Raw genomic sequence first — 20,977 nt, forward strand, 5'->3', positions numbered from 1 at the left:
TGAAATCCCTGCTGGGTCTAGGATTTCCCTGTTTCTGTTATATCTGTCTTCCATGTTCTCTTTTTCATCTCTCTTTGGGCCTGTAAAACAATCCCCTAGCCTTACTCACAATGCCCCTGACTTCCAAGCATTGCACAGAAAAACCCTAGTCAGCCTAGGCCAAACTGTGAGGGGAGAAAGAATACCACAGAGAGGATCTGAAAGGAAATTAAACTATCAAGTGTGATTTTTGCTGGTTTTAACAGCTGCCCTGAAAACCAGCCAGCTGCTTTCCTTCTATTTTCTAACCTGCAGCCCGCAAAAACCAGCACACAACTGGGAGACTCTTTTTCTCAATCCTACATCTCAAACCAGTTTTACAAATCCCAGCTTGGTTCAGGCCCCACAGACATTGCGAAACGAGAGAGGGAATTCAAGAAAACCTGCAATTTCCCTGTAATACTGGGAAAAAAAAGGAAATGTTGCAGACCAGCTCCTTTATAAACCTCTCTCATCTGCACACCTGTGCTTGGAAATCATCTTTGCTACTCATCTGATTAGACTTCAACTGGTACAAACAATCCAATGCAAAAGCCAAGGCCACAGCAAAGGGGGAGTTGTCAGGTCTTTTCCTTTTCTGTGCTTTGACAAAGCCTGGGACTGAGCTCAGGTCTCATTTCCCTAGATTTGCCCCCCTCACCCCCAGCAACAGTTTGCACTCTGCTTTTCCTCTGCACAAATTTGGTTCTGGGTAGTCAGTCACACCACCCTCCTCGGCCGAATGCTTTGCCAGTGCTGCTGGGAAGCTCAGCGTTTCTTCATCCACATTTGAGGTGAAACCGTCACCAGTTCCCACTGTCCGCTACCTAGCAAGCCCACCTTTATCCACTCCAGCATGGGTCCAACACCACATCCCCTAAAGCCAAGACAGCCTTCACTTATTTGCACAGGGAGCTAACCAAAAGGCCAGAGGCTCTTCTAGTGGAGGCACCTGTGGGAGGGATTTGCCTCACCGCAAAGACAGTATGAGATGCAACCAACTCATTTCATGAACGCCTTGACGCAACTATGAATAGGCAATTATTATTATCTAACAGACAACTCCCCCCCCCCCCGCCACATCCACACGCAGGCAGAAGCGAAGCAGGACAGTGGTGGGGAAACAAACACTGCAAAAAGTGCATGGCCCTGGATCTCAGCTCATCTCCAGCATCGGGAACCAGTCACTGGCTCTTCTCCTCCCACCCCCTGCATCATATTTTTCTCTCCTCTTCTGTGTGATAACAAAAGGGCTCCCTCTCCCCTTGCTGCTGCTCTCCATTTGTGGGCATTGCCAAAGAGCAGAGATCTGTGTGTCTCAGAGCAGCTATCGTATCACAAAGGATCCGGAGCTAGCAAAAAAGGGGCTAAAAATAGCCTGCAGCAGCACACTATATATGGAAGGAAAAGCAAAACAGCCCAAATGGAGTGTAAGGTCTGGATACTGGGGGATGGGGCATCCCAGGCAGGGCTCTGTCCTTTATTTTGTTTGGGAGGGGAAACTTGTAAATGTGGGGGATTCAGGATAGTAAGGACAAAACTTGCACTCTTCACACATGTCCTTCCAAGTATAGGATTCTCCCAGGAAATTAGGAGGGGAAAAAAACCCTTGTTGAGAACAGCGCTAATAATCACTTTCCGAGAGGCTTGGCCAACAGGGAAAGAAAAGGAAGGAAAACTTTGAAAGCTTTTACAGGGGAAAGCTTCTGGTGACTGCTTTAGCTCTCTCTGTAAGTAAAAGGCAGAACAAAGAAGCCAGGTTTGTATAGGAAAATCTTCCTGGGTATTTGTGCGTCAGTGAAAGATTGTGGAAAGGGATCTGTCAGAGACTGCACTGGGAAATCTAAATGCTATATATAAATGCGCGTAGAGAAGTATGGGTCAGTCAGTGTAGGAGAGGGTGAGTGAATGAATGAGAAAACCTATCTGCACGTCCAAAACAGCCTGACACCCGTCTCCTGATGGACACCAGCTTTGTGGCTCCTGAACACGTTCCCTAACTGTTACAGAAAGGGAGACACACAAGGCAATGCTTTTGCAGAGCCCTGCTGGGCCCCACACCAAGGAGTGGCTCACAAGAACAAACAGGGACCTCATACATGCATCTTCCCCACGGTGACAGAACCATCTTGTTTCAAGGCACGAGCACTGAACAGCGTGGACCGAGTCTCAAAAACTCCTGTACGATGCACAACAACCCTCACTGTTCTTTGACCTCAGAAGGGGACAAAGGTAGCAGGGATTTGGCATTAGACTGCAGGAGATGCTAGTGGAGGCATGAACAGTAGCTGAAGAAGCCCAATAAAGCAGGTTGTGTGCGTACATACTGGGACTCTGGGAAGCAGCAGCCCATGTAATTAGGATCATTTTCCCCACTGACCTACAAAGCTCTGCTAGATGCAAGATCTGCTTTTCTGTGTGGCTCCTGCTTTTCAGCCCAGGTTTACAGCTGATCAAAGAAGTTATGGGCCTAATTTTAAATGCTGCTGAGCACTCACAGCTCTATGTCCCTCAGAGAGAGCAATGGGCACTCAGCACCTTCCAAACCAGGTTCCTGCAACAACTTCCCTGAAGCCACATTAACTGGATGGGAAGATCTCTGTTCCTCTCCTTTGATCTGAGTGCCTTCCGCTACATCTGCGGTCCCGCTTCCCAGTCACAGGAAAAAACTCCCTTTTGGTGTAGGCAGTTGCAGATCTCACTGGAATAATTTAACTTGCACCCAATAACACCAGGTCTGAGGGGAATCAGTGAGGGGCAGCTTAAAATCTATTTTCTGGAACACTATCTTAAAGACAGAAGAGAAAAAGAACTTCAGCCTTCCCAAAGCAAGCAATGTTTCACTTTGTGCTTTCCAGGGAAACGTTATGAACAACGTCTACAAGAGGGCTCTTGAAACACAAGCTCAAGACCTGACAGTACCTCCGTCTGCAAGTCTAATCCCATGTGGCTGCATAGGTAAACCGGACCCTGCATGTGCTACCACCTTCTTCGTACATAAATGAGCCTGCAGCCCCCATGAATGCTTATGCATTTTTGTATAACCCTGACAATACAGCCCTAAAAATACATTTCACTGAGAACCCCCACCCCAAAGGGAAACCTCTGTTCCTTTTCATTTTCCACAGGTTGGTAACACATTTTTACATTCTAGGTTCTCCTCCTTTGAGCTTTCTGGCAAATAAAAGCTGCAAACGTGGGGGAAGGGCAATTAAAACAAACTAAAAACTGAGTCCAGGCACAATCACCTTGTGTCTAGGAACGACAAGGGCTTTCCTATCAAAGGAAACTGAAGGTCACACTTTTCCTCATTGATCTTGCAATGTTTGTTAATTACTCTGTCACTGATGTGGCGAAGGATAATTAAACAGCTCTGTTTATATCTTATATGCATAATTATGTGCGCTGCCACTGAACTCGTGAAGACTAGAGAATGCGCCTCTCCAGAAGGCAAACGGACAGACAGAGATGAGTTTCGGCTACATTATTAACAGGAGGAGGAAAACACACGCGCACACAAAAGGAAGAAAGTTTGATGGATTTGCAGAGTGCTGAGATCAGGGGAGGGGTGTGGGCAGGTGGAACAGATTAGGGGGAGATCTTTCTATCACAAATCCAACCCAACTGTGTAACAAATCAGGGGGAGTGAGTTGCTCTGCCCTAATAGAATGCAATCTGTCCTAAGCTTTTACAGAGGCTTAGTACTCACATGGGCCTCAAGAAATCAGTCTGAAGGGACTTGGGTATCAGAAAGCGAGGAAGAAATTCAGCTTGGGCTTTCCCCGACATCTCTTGCCGAATTCGGCTTTTGAATGAACCACAGAAATAAGGCAGAAGCTATCTCAAAGTAAGAAATGCACACACAGCCTGGGGGAAAAACACCTCGCAACTGCACGCAAACCAGCACGCAGTATGAAAGTGCTGAGGAACATGCAAATTTTGGAATTAACAGCTTTGCCTGGCAAGATCCTGAACTACACTGTGCATTAACTCCACTGACAGCACTGGAGGATGTGTCCCCACGGTCCCTCACCAAGGACACAACGCTGTGGTACGCAGTAACTCCCTCCACCTTGCCAGCAAGGATAACCATGCCAGCAAAGAGAGAACGCGACTGTGTTAAGCGCTGGACACCTCTGTCAGAGTCGTGGATTTGATACCAAGAAAGGGGCGTTGACACGGGTATGCAAACCAGGGGATAAACAAACAAAAAGAGGAAGAAAGTTAGTGCTGGACACCAGCTCACTCCAAATTGTAAGCTTTGTAATTGTATCACAGCGCTGAGCCCGAGCAAACAAGCCCTACCAGGTTGCAGAGAGCAACGGCTGAGGCTCAGCATTTCAGCAACAGAGCCAGCAGATTAGGTGATATCGGGGTCCAGGCTGCGTGAGCTTACAGCTGCTTGTAAAAACTCAGGCAGACCTCCCCCTGGGTGGCTTTGGCAAACCTCTTCTGCGTGCAGGAATCAGCAGGGCAGGTTCTGTCACCACACGAAGGCAGGCGCTCCCCGCGGCCCCGCACGGCCGGGAGGGCACAGCTGGCCCTCCCAGGTGCCGCCGCCTGCCTTTCCTGCCCCCCTGCCCTACCCGGGGAGCCACCTCCCGCACAGAACGGCCGTTTGCCGCCGCCTCCCCTACCTCGGCCAGCGGCGCCGCGGGCTCCCTCACAACCGCCGCTTCCAGAACCTTCGGGCGGCGACCGTTGGGGGCGACCGTTGGGGGCGGGGCTGCGGCCGCGCGCCCCGCCCCGCCCCGCCCCGCCTGGCCGAGGAGGGTGCGGGTGGGTCAAGCGGCGGCCCGGCGCCCTGCCGCTCTTTTTCTTGTTGCGCCCCCCCAGGTCGAAACAATAACGCCGCGAAAAGTAACCCGCATGCAGTGCGGTCGGGTCCGCCTGACTTGCGTGAAACGGGGGAGAGCTGCTCTGGGGAGGGATCTGTTGGAGGGAAAGGTCTGTCCGCACGCAAGAAGGTGACTCTAGGGCAGAAGTAATCGCAGGGTTAGTGGCAGGAGCAACATACCCAGCAGCCAGGCTGGCTACTGCAAGCGCGTCCAGGTGCTTTCGTCCTTCTCCTTTGCTGCCAGACAGACGGCAACACCCCGGTCCGCCTGCGGCAAGCGGGAGCCCCGAAGCTGCCCCCCGCAAAGGGCCTTACCTGAGGTGGCTCCTCCGCCCAGCTTGGGGGCCGCCTCGCCGCTGGCGGAGCGGTACGTGTCGTCCTTCGAGGCCGGCCCGTCCGAGTCCCTGTCATCCAAGAAGCTGCCGTCCTGCGAGCCCCGCAGAGCGTCTGCCTCGTCCCCGTTGTCCTCCTCGTCGCTGCAGCCCTTGGGCTGCACCATGTAAACCCCTTCGGGGGGCACCTCCGCGCTCTCGGCGCCTTTACACTCCTTGCCCTCGGCGCGGCCCAGCAAGGGCTCCTCGTATTCCCCGTTCACCCACTTCTCAATCACCTCCCTCCGTTTGTCCTCCTCGATCTTCTGCACGCTCCTGCCGAGTCCATCTGAAAACTCAGTCCCCAGCTCCTTGGTCCCTGGCTGCGGCAGGTCCTTGTTGCTGCTCTCCCGCTGGGGACCCTTGTCCACGCGTGCCTGTTCGGCTCCCCCGTGATCGAAGACCACCTGGCGGCTGAGCTTGGCACAGATCGCGTTTAGCTTCAGGCCGCCTTTGCGCTTGGCAGCCATCGTGGGTTTTCCTGAGGTTGCGTCAGTGCATATAGTTCTTTCAGCTGGAAAGAGAGAGGGGAAAGAAGCAAGCAAGGGCGTTAGAAGGATCAGGCAACTTGAACCCAAACAGCAAATGGCTGATCCCAACTGAACTGGCCTTAAAACACGGCTGGTGTTATTCTTTGAGAAGTGGGACCGCCACCTGTTTCCTCAGCCTTGCGGGGAAGCCCAGGCTGGAGAGCCCGGTGCGAGGCCCACTCGGTACCGCTGCTCCAAAGGATGCTGTGCCGCTGACCTCAAGAGAGAAACACCTGTTTACGCTGGGACTGAACTGGGCTCAGACGGCCTCGAATATCTCAGGCAGTCCATCCTGGGTATGACTGCACGGCCCGAAGGTGACCATGGTACGGATCAGCCTTTGCTCCTGACTCACGCGGGGTCTGAAACCTGCTCCAAGCCTAACTTGCTCTCTCATGCCAGCTGCAGCACCACCCGCTTTTAGGTCCCCCGTTCAATCCCACACCCGTTGGCCAAGATGACAGCGGCCAAAATCGCACCCGCCCGTAACTGCACCCGTGTGAGCAAAGCCCCAAGCACCCGCAGCAGAGAAAGCAGCTCCCCGATTCCAACCCCAGGGAAGGCAAGGAGTTCACTGAATGGGGTTTACTCATGGTCTCGGGGAAGAGAACCAGCACGGGGCCAGAGAGAACCAGTACAAAGGCTGAGAGCGCTGGGAGGTAAGCGCCCTGAGCGCTACGCTGGTGTGAAGCAGTCGTACGGGAGAAAATCGCGCTGGGTTAGTATCAGTTGATCAGGCCCTTTGCCCGCTCGCTAGCTCGCTCTCACACAGGAAATTCTGCTCTCACACTTCCCAGCACAATCAGCTAATTAGTGTGGGTTTGTTATTTTAATGTAGTTTATTCATATGTGACAGCTAGTAAAGGAGGGGTAAGAGAAAGTGGAAGGGGGGGAAGGAAGAAGGTAAGGTCTCAACTTCAAGGTCATGGAGAGTCTTGAACTAAATGGTCCCTATCACAGAGTCACTCGCATAATTACTGCACCAGCAATTCACAAGATTTAATCCCAAACAAAAGCAAAAAAAAACCTGCTTCTAAGACAGGGCTCTGCGCGCAGCGGTGCGCGCGCGCCCAGGGGCCGTGTTACCGGTGCTCTGCTAGAGCCACTGGAGTTAGTGTGGGCACGCTGCCAGAGGTCCCCCCACAATGTCCTCTTCGTGTCCTGCTGAAAGAGGGGCCCGTCGCAAGGAGAGGGAACGGAAACCGTCTCCTCCAGACCTCGGCTGGTGAAAACGGGTTCCTTCCTTGCACGAGAGTCCCGCGTGGCAGCTCAGCCCACACCTCCCTGTCACCAGCGCGCGGAGGTGCTGCTCCGCAGCGGTGCAGTGAGATTAATCAGACCCCCTACAATGCATCCAGAAGCCATCGTGACAGCCCCTAATCCCGTAACATGACAGCCCAATACAAACAGTCTGAAACTTTAGACTCGCTGTCCGAGAGCCAGAGAGTGGCTGCTTAGCGTAAACTCCTGACAGCTTCAGACACGCTTCCCTGTCAAAGACCGCAAGAAAAATAACCCCTCGACAAATATATCAGCCCCCCACGCAAAGGGAGGCAAAATGTACTCCTACACTTTCCAAATGCATACCCCCTCTGGCACTAACACCCACACGCAATCATGCTTTCGTGCAGGCAAAGCGCGTGTTGCCCCCAAACGCGTACCTCCCCATCTAGAAATTACAGCTATTCAAGAGCTGTGTGTGTGCACTTGCACGCTCCATAAATGCAGTCATACACGCATGGCCTAAAAAGCCCCGTTCCCCCCCCCCCCCCCAAATATGCAGACCTACGTGCCTTCCCATTCACACGTTCCCCCAGCGCATCCACACAGCCCTCACGCAAACGGACGGGCACCGGCAGAAGGCCGTAAAGCTGCAAGAGTGTCTGTGGGCTGGCACCTTCCCTTCGCATCACATTCCCGCTCTATTTAGGGCAGAAAGCGAAGGCAGATCCCACGTGCAACGGGTACCGCCGAGGGAATGTCAGGAGGCAGCGAGGCTGCTGGCCCTCCAGCTGGAGCGCGGCCAGGACGCGGCAGGTTACGCCTGTACGCTTGGGCGACGGGCCAGCGAAGGGCCGGCGAAGCGCCGGTGGCTGCAGGTGGCCAGGGGCAGCGCTGTTAGCGCGGTGCTGGGGCACTGGGTCAGCGGGGAATCACCGGCACCGCTCTCCCGAACGCTGCCCCGGCGATTTCCCGTCCAAGTTCTCATGATGCCCGGCCCTGCCTAACCAGTGAGCTCAGCGCCGCTCGCAGCTGCAGGCGGGACAGCCCAAACCCCCGCTGCCCTCCCCCTCTCTGCAAGGAGGGCAGCTCCCATTATTCTGGTCTGGAGGTGAGCAGCCAAGTGCGTGCACCAGACGGCAAATGTCTGTATAAATATTTATCCAGAGGAAGAGGGGAACAGACGTTCCGAGGCTGCACTTGCTGCGCGTGCAGCAGCTCCAGGGAGCCTGCAACTCGTCTTCCTTCCCTGTTCCTGCCTCCTTCCCTCTCACACCCCCTGGCTTTGCCCCTCTGCCTTGCACCGCTTCCGCCCCAGCTCGCGCTCTTCCCTTGGGCTTCTTCCCCGTCCTTCCTCTTGTGTTTGGAGCTTTTCTGAGCGCTGCTGTGAGGTTTGTTAACATCCCGAAACCCTTTTCCTACAGGTTTTCAAAGTCAAAAATACAGCAAATTTCCCGAAACTCACCTTTTCCCAGAGCTATAAAACTATCCCTCCCCGAGACCTGCCCGAGACGGGATTTGTTTGGCAGTGCCACGGACTCTCGCATATATCCCACCTATCCCGTATGACCCCGGGGAATCACAGCTCCTGGCTGCTTCTGCCAACTTCACAACCAGCTCTCTGCAAGCCTGTACACATCATTTTCTCTTTCCATGCCTTATTTCCTCGTGTGTGAAATGGAAAGGACATTAACTAAATCAGCATTTCTGGTCCCCTCTTTTAGCCTGACCATTGCAAAAGTAGAGGGGAAACCTTGCTTACAAAGACATGCTGAGGATGGCCGTTGGGCCGCGAGGGCCAGCGCGTCCGCGTTTCGGTCCCCCAGGCAGAGCGAGAGAGGAGCTGAGCGGCTGAACGGGGGCCTCGGACGTCTCCTCTCGGCGGGGGCCAGCAGCAGCCAGGGACCCTCGGAGCCAAGCAGCGGCTCCCTGCCCCTGGGCCCAGCTCCCCACCCCAAATCACCCTGCGTCTCCATTGCACTGTTTAAAGATTCCCGGCTAAGTAAACATCCCCCTTCGTTTTCTCCTTCTAAATAGAAATGTTTTGATTTCACATCAATCTGAGGAAGCCGTTTATAACCTGAGCCTGTCACAGGGACTTTTCATCTCTGCCCAGGACAAACTCTCCCACATGCTCTATTTACACTGAGCACTTCCTTGGAAAACAATGCCGCCGGGAGTTTACACGGCTTGCCCCCTCCCCACGCCCCGCGCGCAGCGGCCGCCGTGCTCTGATCTGCGGCAAGCCCCGGGCATCGGCAGGGCAAAAGTCCCTTGCCAGGACAAGGCCTGAGAGGAGGACAAAAGCCACCTCTTAGTTCTGCTGCCTCGTCACCGTCTCGAACTTGCTACGGACAGCCCCAGGTTACTGCACCCACCCGCCTCTGCTCCCCGTGCCCGTGTGCTCCCAGCCCCGCGGCCACCAGGCTCCCTCCCTTCCCGTGACCTCCGCAGTGGGGGCCCCCCAGGACATGCTTTGCTCTACCTATCTCGGGGGGGGGGGGAAGAGGGGCCGCAGGGGTTTGGGGCACGCCGCGTGCAAGGAAGGCGCTTGAGAAGCAGGGGCATTGGCAGGGCAGACAGAAACGGGGCATCCCAGCCGCGGGGAGAAACGCTGCGCTGCAAAGGGATAGTCCGGCTTTGCGGGGAAGGAGCAAAGAAGCAGTGAGCAAAATGCTGCCTTTGGGATGGAGCAGATGAAGAACTGCACCCTGGTGGTGAGGAGGAAGGATCTGGCTGTGAGAAAGGGGTGCCTGCGGGCTGGGCTGCAGGGGCAGGACCGGCCAGCTGGCGTGGAGGGGTGAGCCGGGCCCCGGCTGGGTGCTAGGAGCTTACGGGTGCAGAGTGAGCCCGGCGGGGGCGCCCGGGGACCCTCTCCGGACGGGCCGGGGCTGAGGAGGAGGGAGAGGGCCCGCGCCGTGGCGAGAGGGTGCTGGCTGGGGAGGGGCTGTGCGCTGCCACTTCAGAGGGCCGGGTACGTCGAACAGATGGAGCTTTCATATCCTTATTGAAGAGTTTTAAGCCCAGCTGAGCAGCTCTGTTCAGGAGGGAGGTCCCAGCGCCAGCTTTCCAGGAGCTGCAAGCTCTCATTCAATTAATTATTAACGGCATTATTTGGGGCGGGGAGGGGGAGGAAAGGAGGACCTGTAGGCTGCATAGTCCTTTTCTTTTTTAACCGCTGTGGTGCAAGCTTGCCTGGAGACGCTCCAGTTTGCCGAGGAGCTGCAAACAGGGAGGGCAGCGAGGCTGGCTGGTTGGGGGCGAGGGTGCTGCCCGCTGGATCCTCTTCGCGCTTGAGCTGCCTCCCCCGAGACAGAGCCAGACCTTCACCGAGAAGGCTGCCGGGGCGCTAGTACCGCGTGCTTCCCCTGCGCGGTGTCCCGACGCGCGCCGGGGGGAGCCGGGGAAGGCAGCCAAACGCTCAGCCAGGACACGTCTCCCCTCCGGCAGGACAATTCCTGCAGCACCCCAGGCAGGGCCAGGGCAGAGGCAGCAACAGCCTGGGCACGGCCCGCGACGTGTGAGAGTGGATTTAGTGTGTGTATTTTCCCCTCTTCAGTTTATCAATAAAACATTTTATTGCTTTTAGCCCAGGAAATGACCTTGGATTAGTGGAGGCTGTCTTTCCTGCCTGACCTTGGGGAGTTCACAGAGGCTCTTTACCAACCTCCGCTGCCCTGCCCGCACAAATCCCGCCTGCGCGTGCCTGTGCGTGAAGCCGGGGAAAGCCCTCAGTGTGAAAGTCAGACCTGCCGGGCTCCGGCTCGGCACTGGGCAGGAAGGAGACGGAGAATCAAAGCCGTGGGAGGAGAAATGAAGCGAGCCGCCAGGGTGTCCTTGCTGGAGAGCCGCCAGCCGTACGCCCTGCTTTCCCCTGGCCGCTGGGGCTCTCGCGGCCCACCCCACCCGTAAACCGCGCGGGGAAAGCAGGGGGGGATCGCTGCTCCGTTCCCCACGGCCGGCGCCCGCCGCAGCGTGGTCTGCCCGCACCCGGCGCCGCTTGACCTCCTCCTGCCTGCAACGCTAGCCTCTCCGTCCACGCGAGAGGCCATTTTCCTCCCCGTTTCCAGCTCGCAGAGCGTGGCCCGACCCTGCTCCAGAGAGGCTGGCAGAGACCAAAACCAGTAGTCCCTTTTCGGTGAGCCTGTCTTGCTTCCCTGCGCTCAACCTTCTCGACCGCAGGGCTAAGCTGTAATTTTCTGGCGACAGTGAGGGGCAGCGGTGGGCAGCACCTGGCAGACGACGGTACGCATGGGAGCCGACAGAGAGCCCGAGCTCTAGACACCCCGCTGCCCGGCACCGGGGGCTCCTGGCCGACTGCGCGCTCCCGTTTCCTACCCTGGTGCTGCTGCTCCCGGAGGCCCAGCACTGGGCCGGGCGACGCTTTGGCGGGTGCCGCAGCGAGCGGCGCGCGCCGCCTGGCAAGCCTCCTGCCCGGCCCCGGCAGCGCAGGTCTCCCTCCCCGCTGTGCCCTCGCCCAGCACCCTCCGCCAGTCCTAGGCACGGCAGGGTCCCCCCCATCCTGTTAACGCCCCAGCGCTTCTTGTGCCACGGGCGGCGGGGGCATCGGACCCACGCGGGTTTTGCCCCCGGCCCGAGGCGCGCTCCCAGCCTCCAGCGCCCGTTCTCGCCTGTCGCCTCCTCCTGAAGAGCGAGCCCTAAAGTGTTAACGGCGATTGGTGAAATGGCAGAGCAGATTGCTACAATAAATAATTTACTGATATTTATAAATATTCAAATCAGCAGGCTTCAGAAATTGAAAGGGGGGGGCTCAGCTGATGAGGGGGGGGGGGTGTGTGTGTGTGGAGGGAAGGGGGGGGCTGACATTAATTCCTAGGCTCTCCAAATTCATTTGAGAACTGTTTCTCATTTCAAACAAATATTAAATCTTTTGGCGTCAAGCCTCCAAAATAAAACATCAAATAAAAAGTCACCACCCTCTTGGTGGCCGCCGCCTTGTCCGCGTGAAGCTGGGCACCTGTAGCCCTGTCCCTTGGACGAGACGCCGGGGGAACTAATCAGCCTCCATCAGCCGCGTGCCGGTGTGCGAGAGCAGAAGCCCACCCAGACGCACCTGTAGCAGCTCACCGCGCTGCACACCGTCATCCAAGACAGGAATTCCCAAGCCTGCCACCTCTAAGACCTTGTCTTCGCTTTCAGTGGCTTTTCAAAATCCCCATAAGGAGGAAAGGTCTCATCATCGGAGCCGAGAGCCCGGGAACACCTCCGGCGCCCGAGTCAGGACTCCTGACTTTTACTCCTTGTTCTGGAAGGGAATTTGGTTTAGCGGTTTAACCAGGGGGTTCGAAGCCAGGAGTCCTGGTTTTCAGTCCCTGGATAACCGTCAGTCTCTTCAGCTTTCTGTGCCTTAGTTTCCCCACGTGGAGGAGGAGGAACGAGGACGATTACTCAGCAGCTGAACCCGAGGAGGTTTACCCAGCGCTTTGAGATTGCCACGCTGGTGCTCTGTCACTGTGCCCGATTGCTACTAACAGAGCCTTTTCCGCTTCTCCGCATCGTACTGACCCCTCGGATGGCCAAGGGGGACGATCCTGTGTCCTCCCCTGGACCACCCCACCGGTAACGCGAGGCTCCAGCATGGGGTGAATTTCCCCTGGATGAGTAATGGCTTTTCTAATGCACGGGCAGGCTGTCAGCTTCCCTACTCCCAGTGTTTTATGGGTTTAACTGAACGGCTCTGAACTCCCTAGTAAGAAATAAAGTTATCCCTCAGCGTCCCTTCTAAACATTTCACTCAGTGCAAACGGTGTTTAAGAAAAATGAGGACATATTTCTTCTTAAGGATGCAGTATCCCCCTTCAGAGGCCTAATTTATGCCATATATCACTGGCCAGGGAGAGAAAGGCAGCACAGACCTCACACTAGGAGTGAGCTGGCCCCAGCACAGCCCAAGATGCTCCTGCTGCAATGGTGCAACGGGCTGCAACTCAAAAGTCCTCCAGAGCCTGCGGAGTCCCCTTTGGAGAGCAGGGCCTGGCCGACGGGCAGCAGAGCAGGACGGACGCCCGCTAACGCTCAGCGCTGTGCCGCTGCCGCGTCAGCCCTCCGGCAGCGGCAGATCTCCTCACCTGCGCGGCTTAACCGCGAGCAAGGAGAGGACTAATCCTTGCTCACAGCTCTTTAGTAACGCGCGCCTGGACCTTTTCCTGAGCAGATCTCAACAATGATCCTAAATGTGCTTTGATCTTGTCTACCGCCAACCTTCTTGCTCTAAGAGCTGCTAGGTGCTGCTGCCCCCCTCCAGGGAGCATCCTCCGAGACGTCGCTCCTCGGTCTCTGCCCGCCCTGGGGCCCTGGACACCCGAAGGACATAACTAAGCCATTGCCCTTTTTCTACATGCAATTAACACAGGGATCTTCCAGAATGAACCAACGGAGCGGCGTGGAAAGAAGAGGGGAAAAAAGTGAATAAGGCGCGGGGGACCGCGAACCGGGAAACCTGGTCCGGTCCCTGCTCTGCTGAGGACCTACCCCTTTCCTCTGGGCAGGTAACTGCAGCCAGGCCCCCTTTCTGCCCCTGATCTGCTGGGTCTCTTTAGTCAGTGAGCCATCTGGGCAAAGATTTCCTGCCTAACTTAGTGAGCCCCCTAACTCGTTTGCAATTTTGGGGTGCTACTGCAATACATTTTAAAGGGAAAGGAAAAGCACGGAGTCAGGACTGTTTCAGGCTCCAAGTTCCCTTGTGTCCTGCGGGCACCTTTCCGGTTCATCTGTCAGTGGAGGATCTGCGGTGAAACATTTCAACAGTTTCCTCCTTTTGGTCCCATGAAAATCTGCTCTTTGAGCTCTGAGCTAAAGCAGTGAGCAGGATTTTACTGCTCCCTAGGCTGCTCCCTGGGAGCTTCCTGTCTTCAGTCTTTCTTTCAGATAACATAAAGCCAAGAGGATCGGCTTTTCTGATCCTGTTTCTCCTCTTTGCCTTATTTATTTATTATTAATTTTTTAGTCCAGTTAAAAGGTTTACTATCCAGACGAGTCTAAGTGGCCTCACTCAGCCTAAGTAACTCTATAAATCAAGCAGAGCTGCTAACATCTACATCACAATCCAGCCATCAATCTCCCCACAGGTTGTGAAGAAAACAGAGGGGAAAGAAGCAAAAGGGAGAGTGAAGAGTAACAGCTCATCACCATCAGGTCCCTGCAGGCTGGCTGTGGCCCTTGGAAAACTCCCTGGGAAGCCAGACATGTTGTCAGGGCAACTAAATGCAAACCCGGTGTCTAACTTCACCTTTCTGTAGGCACACCCGCTCCGGATGCTGTGCCGGGAGGCAGCGAGAGGGAGGGAAGTAGCAGCTGGAAGCGGCAGCGCTTCCCAGGCAGCCGAGCAAGGAGCGGGGCCCGAGCAGCCGCCCCAGAAGCTGCGGAGCCGAGAGCGCAGGGGGCTGGTAGAGCGTCCGGGGCTGGGCCGGCCGGTGCAGGAGCCAGCTCCCCCCGCAGGGACGAAGCGGCTGAGATGTGGCCTCCTCGAAACGTTGCACAGAGCCCTTTGTAAATGCCGAGAGCGCCAGCGCAAGGGGTGCACTGAAAGACCAAGATGGTAGAGAGGGACCCAGCAAGAAATCTGGGTGCTCCTAAAAAAAGCGGGGTACAGAAAAATCACAGAGCCTGGGAGTACAGGGAACTCTTGGGAGAGACCCCAGGGGTGACTTGCAAAGACTTTGAGGTGAGATTTTTGGCAGACGGTTCCCTGCTCTGCTAAACTGGAGTTTCCTCTCTTTCGATTTCAGCTTCAAGGATCTTCTTTTCTTGCTCTCCCTGACTTACTGGCAGGGCCCCTCTGCGAAGAAGCCTTGAGTTTTGCCTTGAGAAAACACAGCTGCCCCCCGAGGGCAGCGTGGGGCTCGCGCGCCCAGGGCTTGGCCAGGCCTCTAGGGATCACCCGGGATTAGCAGGGAGCACGCGAATCTCCAGCAGGGCAGAGCAGGAGAGGAAGGAGTTCGCTGGCGCAGACCTAGGGGAAATCGGAGGATGTCACTGCCCAGCACCAGAACGGAGACGGCAGCTCCATCTTGCCAAGGTCTCTCCTGGTGTAGCCCACACCGCCCTGGGACTACCAGCAATTGCAGAGAGGGCAAGCTCGTGGGCAGGAGTACAAGTGAACCAGATTTCGCTGCAAGTGCCCGACACACGGGGCAAGGGCGGGGGGGGAATGAAAAGACCTGTGTGGGAGTGACAACGGGTCCCGGAAAGGATATAGGTGGTTCTGATGATCTGGATCCCAATTTGGTAGGGAACCACTCAAAGCTTCCCCAGCCCCTCTTGCTGACCTATTTTCAATGAGTTACTCCACCGGGAACCTAAACCCACGGCTACCAAAGCCCGTGGAGAGCTGCTCGGCGCCTTCAGGCAGGACTTGGCGCCACTGCTAACGGCGGCCAGGGGTTAGGCGAGCCAGCTCCCGAACGGGGGTCCCTCCAAACTCTGGTGGTAGTTGCAAGGCAGCTTAAGAGCAATTTGTACTGCCGGCTGGCAAGCCAGCCCCTTTCAGCGCTATGAAGCTCAGACCCAACAAAGAGCGCAGATTCCTAATTAATTGCAGGGGGAAGTCAGGAGCATAAAAGGGAGTTAGGAGCTTGAATACTTGTTGAGTCACTAAGAAACAGAGGGCCAGAAAAAGTGCGTTATTGTGCTCTTTCCAGGCCCTGCGAAGTAAACCAGCATGTTAGCGCACATGAGCTAAGCGAGACTTCAGCAAGAGCTGTAGGACAGAGAGAAAAACTAGAGCGTCTTAGCCTTTCAGCTGGCATTGCATCCTTCCCTCAAAACCCAGACAGCGGCATGAATTACGCCTGAGCAGGTAACGTGCTCTGGGCTGGAAGCACATGGCGGGCACTAGGATCCCTTAACAGTTTCTACAATCCCGAAGCGAGGCTGGGAGTCTTCCACTCGTGTCAACCCCCAGCCCAGGCGCTCGTCACCCAGTGGCACGGGGACTTCAGGGGCTCTTTAATCCCAGGAAAGGCCTGGCACCTGCAAACGCCGTGTGATACGGGTGGGAGAAGCGTTCACGTGGAAAAGGTTCACAGCTTGGCCAGAGGAGAGCTGACCGCTGGGGCGAAAGCAGCGGTCATCCGCGGGCCGGTTCGACGCCGCAGTCCCGTCAGAGGAGCCTGGAAGAGAAAGCCCGGCGGGGCCAAGCGGCGCGGCGCTCGCCCTGCGCTCCTGCCGCTCACCCGGCCTCTAATTCTGTCTCGCCTTTTAGCTGCTCTTCCTTCCGGTCGTTAGGGCTCATCTTCTTATCTGGCCTGTCCTCGCGAGCCCGTCCATGTGCTAGCGCTGTCCACCCACTGCGGACGCGCAGCGGCGGGAGCGCACACGCGTACAAAAACGTGCGGGTGCGCTAGCGCATGCAGGGGTGCGCGCGCGCACCTGGCCCCCCGCACGCACGCGCTGCAATACGCGGACGGGCACCCGGCGCGTGCATCTCCCCGGTGGGGGGGGGGGGGGGAACGCGCGCCTGCAAAGCCCCGGCCCGGCTCAGCCCCACGCGCTCACTCAGCGCCCCTCCGCGACCCACGAGCCATCAGCCACGCGGAGGAGGCTCACAGCGGAGGGCACTCGCTCGCGCGCGCGCCCGGCGCAAGCCCGCCCGCCACGAGCCGCTTGGAGCGAGAAGACGGCGGGACGGCAGGCGGACCCCGCAGCCAGGCTCGGCGGCAGGGGCAGACAGCAGCCCGCCGGAGAGCCCCTCTTCCCCCCAGCCCGGCTGCGCCTCACCCCCGAAGGCAAACGGAGCACGGGCGAGCGCCGCGCCGGCCGGGGCAGTCGCCCCCTTCTCCCTCTCTTCCACTCGCATCTTTTCATGAACTCTATTTCTCTTTCCTTTCTGAAAACAACTGAGCTGTAAATACTGTTTAACCTTCTCCCCCCCTTCCCCCCTCCCCGCCGCACTATAAAAACACAAATATGCCATAACTCAGCTGGCTCAGCCGCCGCGCCTCCAACATGCCCTGCTCCAGGCCTCTCAGGAAGGTCATAACAAACGACTTTCCGATTCAGTGCTCCTGAAATAATTTTGTGTATTAAAACCTGAATCTGCACTTTCTGGACCGAAAGCCTCTCTTAATTATGGCAAGCGTCCTTGGGATGGACAGTGATCCTTCACCACGGCACCGCTAACCAAGCGGAGAGGCAGCGGCGCGGCGGCCCCCGCCGCCCCCAGCCGCGGCGGCCCCCCCCCCCCCTCGCTCCCGCGCGCGCGTCCCCCCCCCCCCGCCTTCCCTTTGCCCAATCTGTTTTCAAAGTGTGTCTGTCCTTTATTAAATTGTTTTCTTTTCCACATTATCAGTTGCCATGGAGACCTCATCTCTCGGATTATTTGAATTTCATTATATCTATTGATTTGGGAGCATTTCATCTTTTTTATTGTTTTTCTGTCAATTTTCAAAACGAATAACCATCTAATTTGCGTCAGTGCTGATTATGTTTGTCCCTCAATAGAGGTCGGCAGCTGCGTCGGGGAAACAAATCAATGGGAAACCATCATAAACCTCCCCAGTACAATCTCCAGGATAGGCGGGTGACATTCCACGCCTGCGAGGAGCACTCATCATCTCCAAACTTCTTCCTCTCTTCCTCTCCTCTTCGCTTCGCCCCCCCCCTTCCCCGTCCTTCCTTCACGTCCCCCCGCAGCTAGCTCGGCTGGGCAGCGGCGGCTCGCGCTGACAACCGTATTTGTTTCACCGTACACCGTTTCGGCCGCGTCCCGCTTTCCGGACGGGGAGGGCGCAAGGGTGGGAAGGAATTTGGGTTGTTTTTTTTTTTTTTTTTTTTTTTTAAGAAAGAAGGGAAGAAAAGGACGACGGGGGGGGGGAAAAAAAGGAGGAAAAGTGGATCGGGATTGCAAATTGCTTACTATGTTTTTTTTTTAAATAATTTATGCAATTTTAAGCATTTATGTATAAATTTTTTAATAAGCCACCCCGGAGCAAAATAGCCATTAACATCCCGACGTCCTTCTGTCCAACGGGCTCGTGTGCAGGATCAATTTCCGAGAGTACTTTCCTTTTTTTTTTTTTTTTATGACATGATAAAATGCTTTTAAAGCAACTTACACAAATATGGAAATTTTTTTTTCCCCTCCTCTTTCTTTCTTTCTTCTTCTTCTTTTTTTTTTTATAACAGCCTCCACTTATTCACCCGGGAGAGGGAGTGAGCGCGAGCCCGTGTGCGTGTGCTGGGGAGGGCAGTTGGCAGAAGGATAGACCCAGCCCTAACTGGAACGGACCTGCCTGTCCTTCTAACAAGGGCATAAACTTTCATTAGCGATGCACACAGTCAAAGGCAATTTAGGGAAACGCGCTGTACAGAAAAGGAAAACCTCAGCGTTTTTTATACAGCGGCTCCTTGGCTCCGTCCAGGGGGCTCTATCCTTGAGCTCGGCTCGCGCTCTCCAACCAAAGTGACCCCCATCCTCCAATCCTCCCCCCCCCCAGCCGGGCGGAGGCGACAGCCGGGCTTTGGGGGGGGGGGGGACACGGCGCCCGGCCTCGGCCGCTTGCCCGGGGGCCGGCTGGCGGCTCGCAGGCCCGGGGCCGGGCCAGCGAAGGCAGTCGATACTAATTTCTAGTCGGAAGCCGCTGGTGCTACGCGAGTAGCTGTTGTTTCGCCCGCCCGAGCGCGTGGCTGAGCTTAGCCCGGCCAAGGCGCTCTTCCTAGTTACGGTCCGGCTCTGCCCAGGCCTGACAGACGCGTCGCTGCTGCTCCCGTTTCCACGGGGTCCAGGGGCTACTTATTTTTGCAGCTGGGACACGTTCAGCCTCACACCGGAAGCTGGAAGACGCCGTTCCCAAAGGGCCGGCTCCTGCCGCTGGCCCCGCGAGCGGGCGCCGACCGAAGAGGACGGAGGCGAGCGCGCGGGGCTGGAGCGAGGCGAGGGCGGTCTGCGGCTCCCAAAGGCGCGACCAGGAGCCGTGAAGGCAGCACGACCGTCTCCGCAGCTCCCCTGGACCCCCGGCAGCGAACAAGCACCGCAAGCTGCCTCTGGAGCCGCAGCGCTCTCGTAGGTGGCGGCGGCGGCGGGGGGGGAATCGGGGGGCAGCCAACGCTCAGCTGGAAAAAACACAGGAGCGCCGAGAACAGCAGAACCCAATCAATAACAATCACGGCCCAGCAGCGGGCGAGGAAAGAGTGCAAGTCCCCCCCAGCAGCTGATTCGGTCAGAAACTCAGCAAAGAAGGGAGAAGGTCTCTCCACAGAAGAAAAGGGCTCCCGGCCCTGAGCTGGCGGCTCTTGATGTTACCGAAAGGCTCTGCTTCCGGCGACGCGCTGCCCTACGCCTCTCGCCCCCTCTCCCGGTTTGCCTCCCCTCCCGGCGGCCGGCCTCAGCCTCTGCACGCTCGTCCTCCGCCCGCTTCGTGCCAGGGCCCCGGTGCCCAGGCGGCCGACCGCGGCAGGGGAAGCCTGGCGAGAGCGCTCCCCGTCTCTCGGACTCGACTCGCTTCGCTCCCAGGTCGTACAGATGTTGGTGAATTTGCTGTAGCAGCAGAGAGGTCAGCAGGAGTTGAAGGTTTTCAGATCGTATATATCACTCTCTATACTGTCTTGTCTATAGCGAGCGCTAAATATAGCCAAGGCAAACCTGGAGGTGACTTCAGCCCCGTGATGCAGGGACATCAGCCACTGCAGGGGTACCCTCCGCTCCCTCAAGGCGCTACAGATGTCAACAGTCACGATCCAAAATTGAGGAGGCCTGCGAACCCTCTGTTCTCCCACCGCCGCAAGTATGAGACAGCTTATGCCTTTATCTTTAAGGTATCCATAAGGGCCCCCCTTTTGGGGGCTGACGGGGTGAAGACGTACGCAGGCAGGCGCTCAGAAAGGTGCCGTGGCCGTAGCCAGGCCTCAGGAGACGAGAAGCAGCATCAGAAGGAAGCGTTTGCTAGAGCTGGAGGGTCCATTTTTCCATGGGATGGGGACCCTCTTATCTACGGTGTGCCAGCGTCTGTTTTAGCTGAGCTACTTAGAAACTTAAAACAGCGGAGGAAGCTCCGAATAGAAGGGGCAAGTCTCCTGTGTGGGTCGGAGTAATTAGGCTGAGCTCAAATTGGCTTTAGGCATCTGCTCCTGCCTCGGAGCAAAATCAAGCCATGCTGCTTTCATCAGCATCTCTCCGCTGTTAGCCTTACGCCGGCCACACCAGAGGGGACCACATAGCGCCGAGCAGAGGGCATCGCTGGGAACAAGGCTTGCTGCAACAGAGGCCATAAAGCCTCCTCATCCAGCTATCGTGAAAGCCAAGAGAAAAGATGCCAGACCGAGAGATTGAGACGAGCCATTTCCCCAACAAACTTGCTTCCCTTTTTCATCCGCTCCTTTCTTCCCCCCCCCCCTTTAACTGTCATTAAAATAACAAGTTTCTGTTACAGTCTAAACATTCCCACATTGTATAAAGGGTTATGTTACACTAGAGTCACCGCCGGGCCCAGTGTTTGCACAGAAACCTCGCTGCAGGTCCCCCCTCCTGACGAAGTGACTTATTAAAGTTTAAACAGTAATTAACAGAACAATAAAAATAAAGGGATGTTTGGGGAGTCGTAGTGCACACAGGGTTTTTGGCAGTGCCAGCACTTTTCAGTGCCCTGCGCCGGCAGCAAAAATCAGCTGCAAAACCAGTGGGAGAGATGGCGTGCCTGAAGCCCGGACGGACGGGGCCACGGCGAGACGGACGGCCCCAGCGCCGGGGCGGGGGGACGGAGAGGAGGGGACAGCAGGACAGGAGGGGAGGGCGCGGGGCCCCGGGGCGGAGGATGCTCAGCGACCCGTGGGCAGGAGCTGGAGGCAGAGGCAGCGCCCGGCTCCCCGGGAGCTCGGGCCTCTCCACGAGCTGCCTGGGGGCAGCACCGAGAGCCTCCGCTGCCTCCGCTCCGGGCCCGAGCTTGGGGAATTTTGCTTCTGAAACCAGCCCTGGACTTGGAGGAAGTCATCTCCTTCGCTCTGGGGCCCTACGAGACCGACAGACAGGACATAGCAGCGCCCAG

At 56.6% G+C, this 20,977-nt stretch overlaps 1 protein-coding gene across 7 annotated transcripts in view; it reads right to left on the minus strand.

The window, feature by feature from the left end:
• Positions 1-20,977, minus strand: part of CASZ1 (castor zinc finger 1) — a 262,426-nt gene that overhangs the window by 49,147 nt on the left and 192,302 nt on the right. For all 7 annotated transcript variants that reach the window (XM_068915714.1, XM_068915715.1, XM_068915717.1 and 4 more), the window contains one exon: positions 5,171-5,740. In XM_068915714.1, the coding sequence (XP_068771815.1) occupies positions 5,171-5,740 (570 nt within the window). The remainder of the gene's footprint in view (positions 1-5,170; positions 5,741-20,977) is intronic.

The sequence above is a fragment of the Struthio camelus genome, chromosome 21 (assembly GCF_040807025.1).
Source record: "Struthio camelus isolate bStrCam1 chromosome 21, bStrCam1.hap1, whole genome shotgun sequence".
Taxonomy (NCBI): Eukaryota; Metazoa; Chordata; class Aves; order Struthioniformes; family Struthionidae; genus Struthio; species Struthio camelus.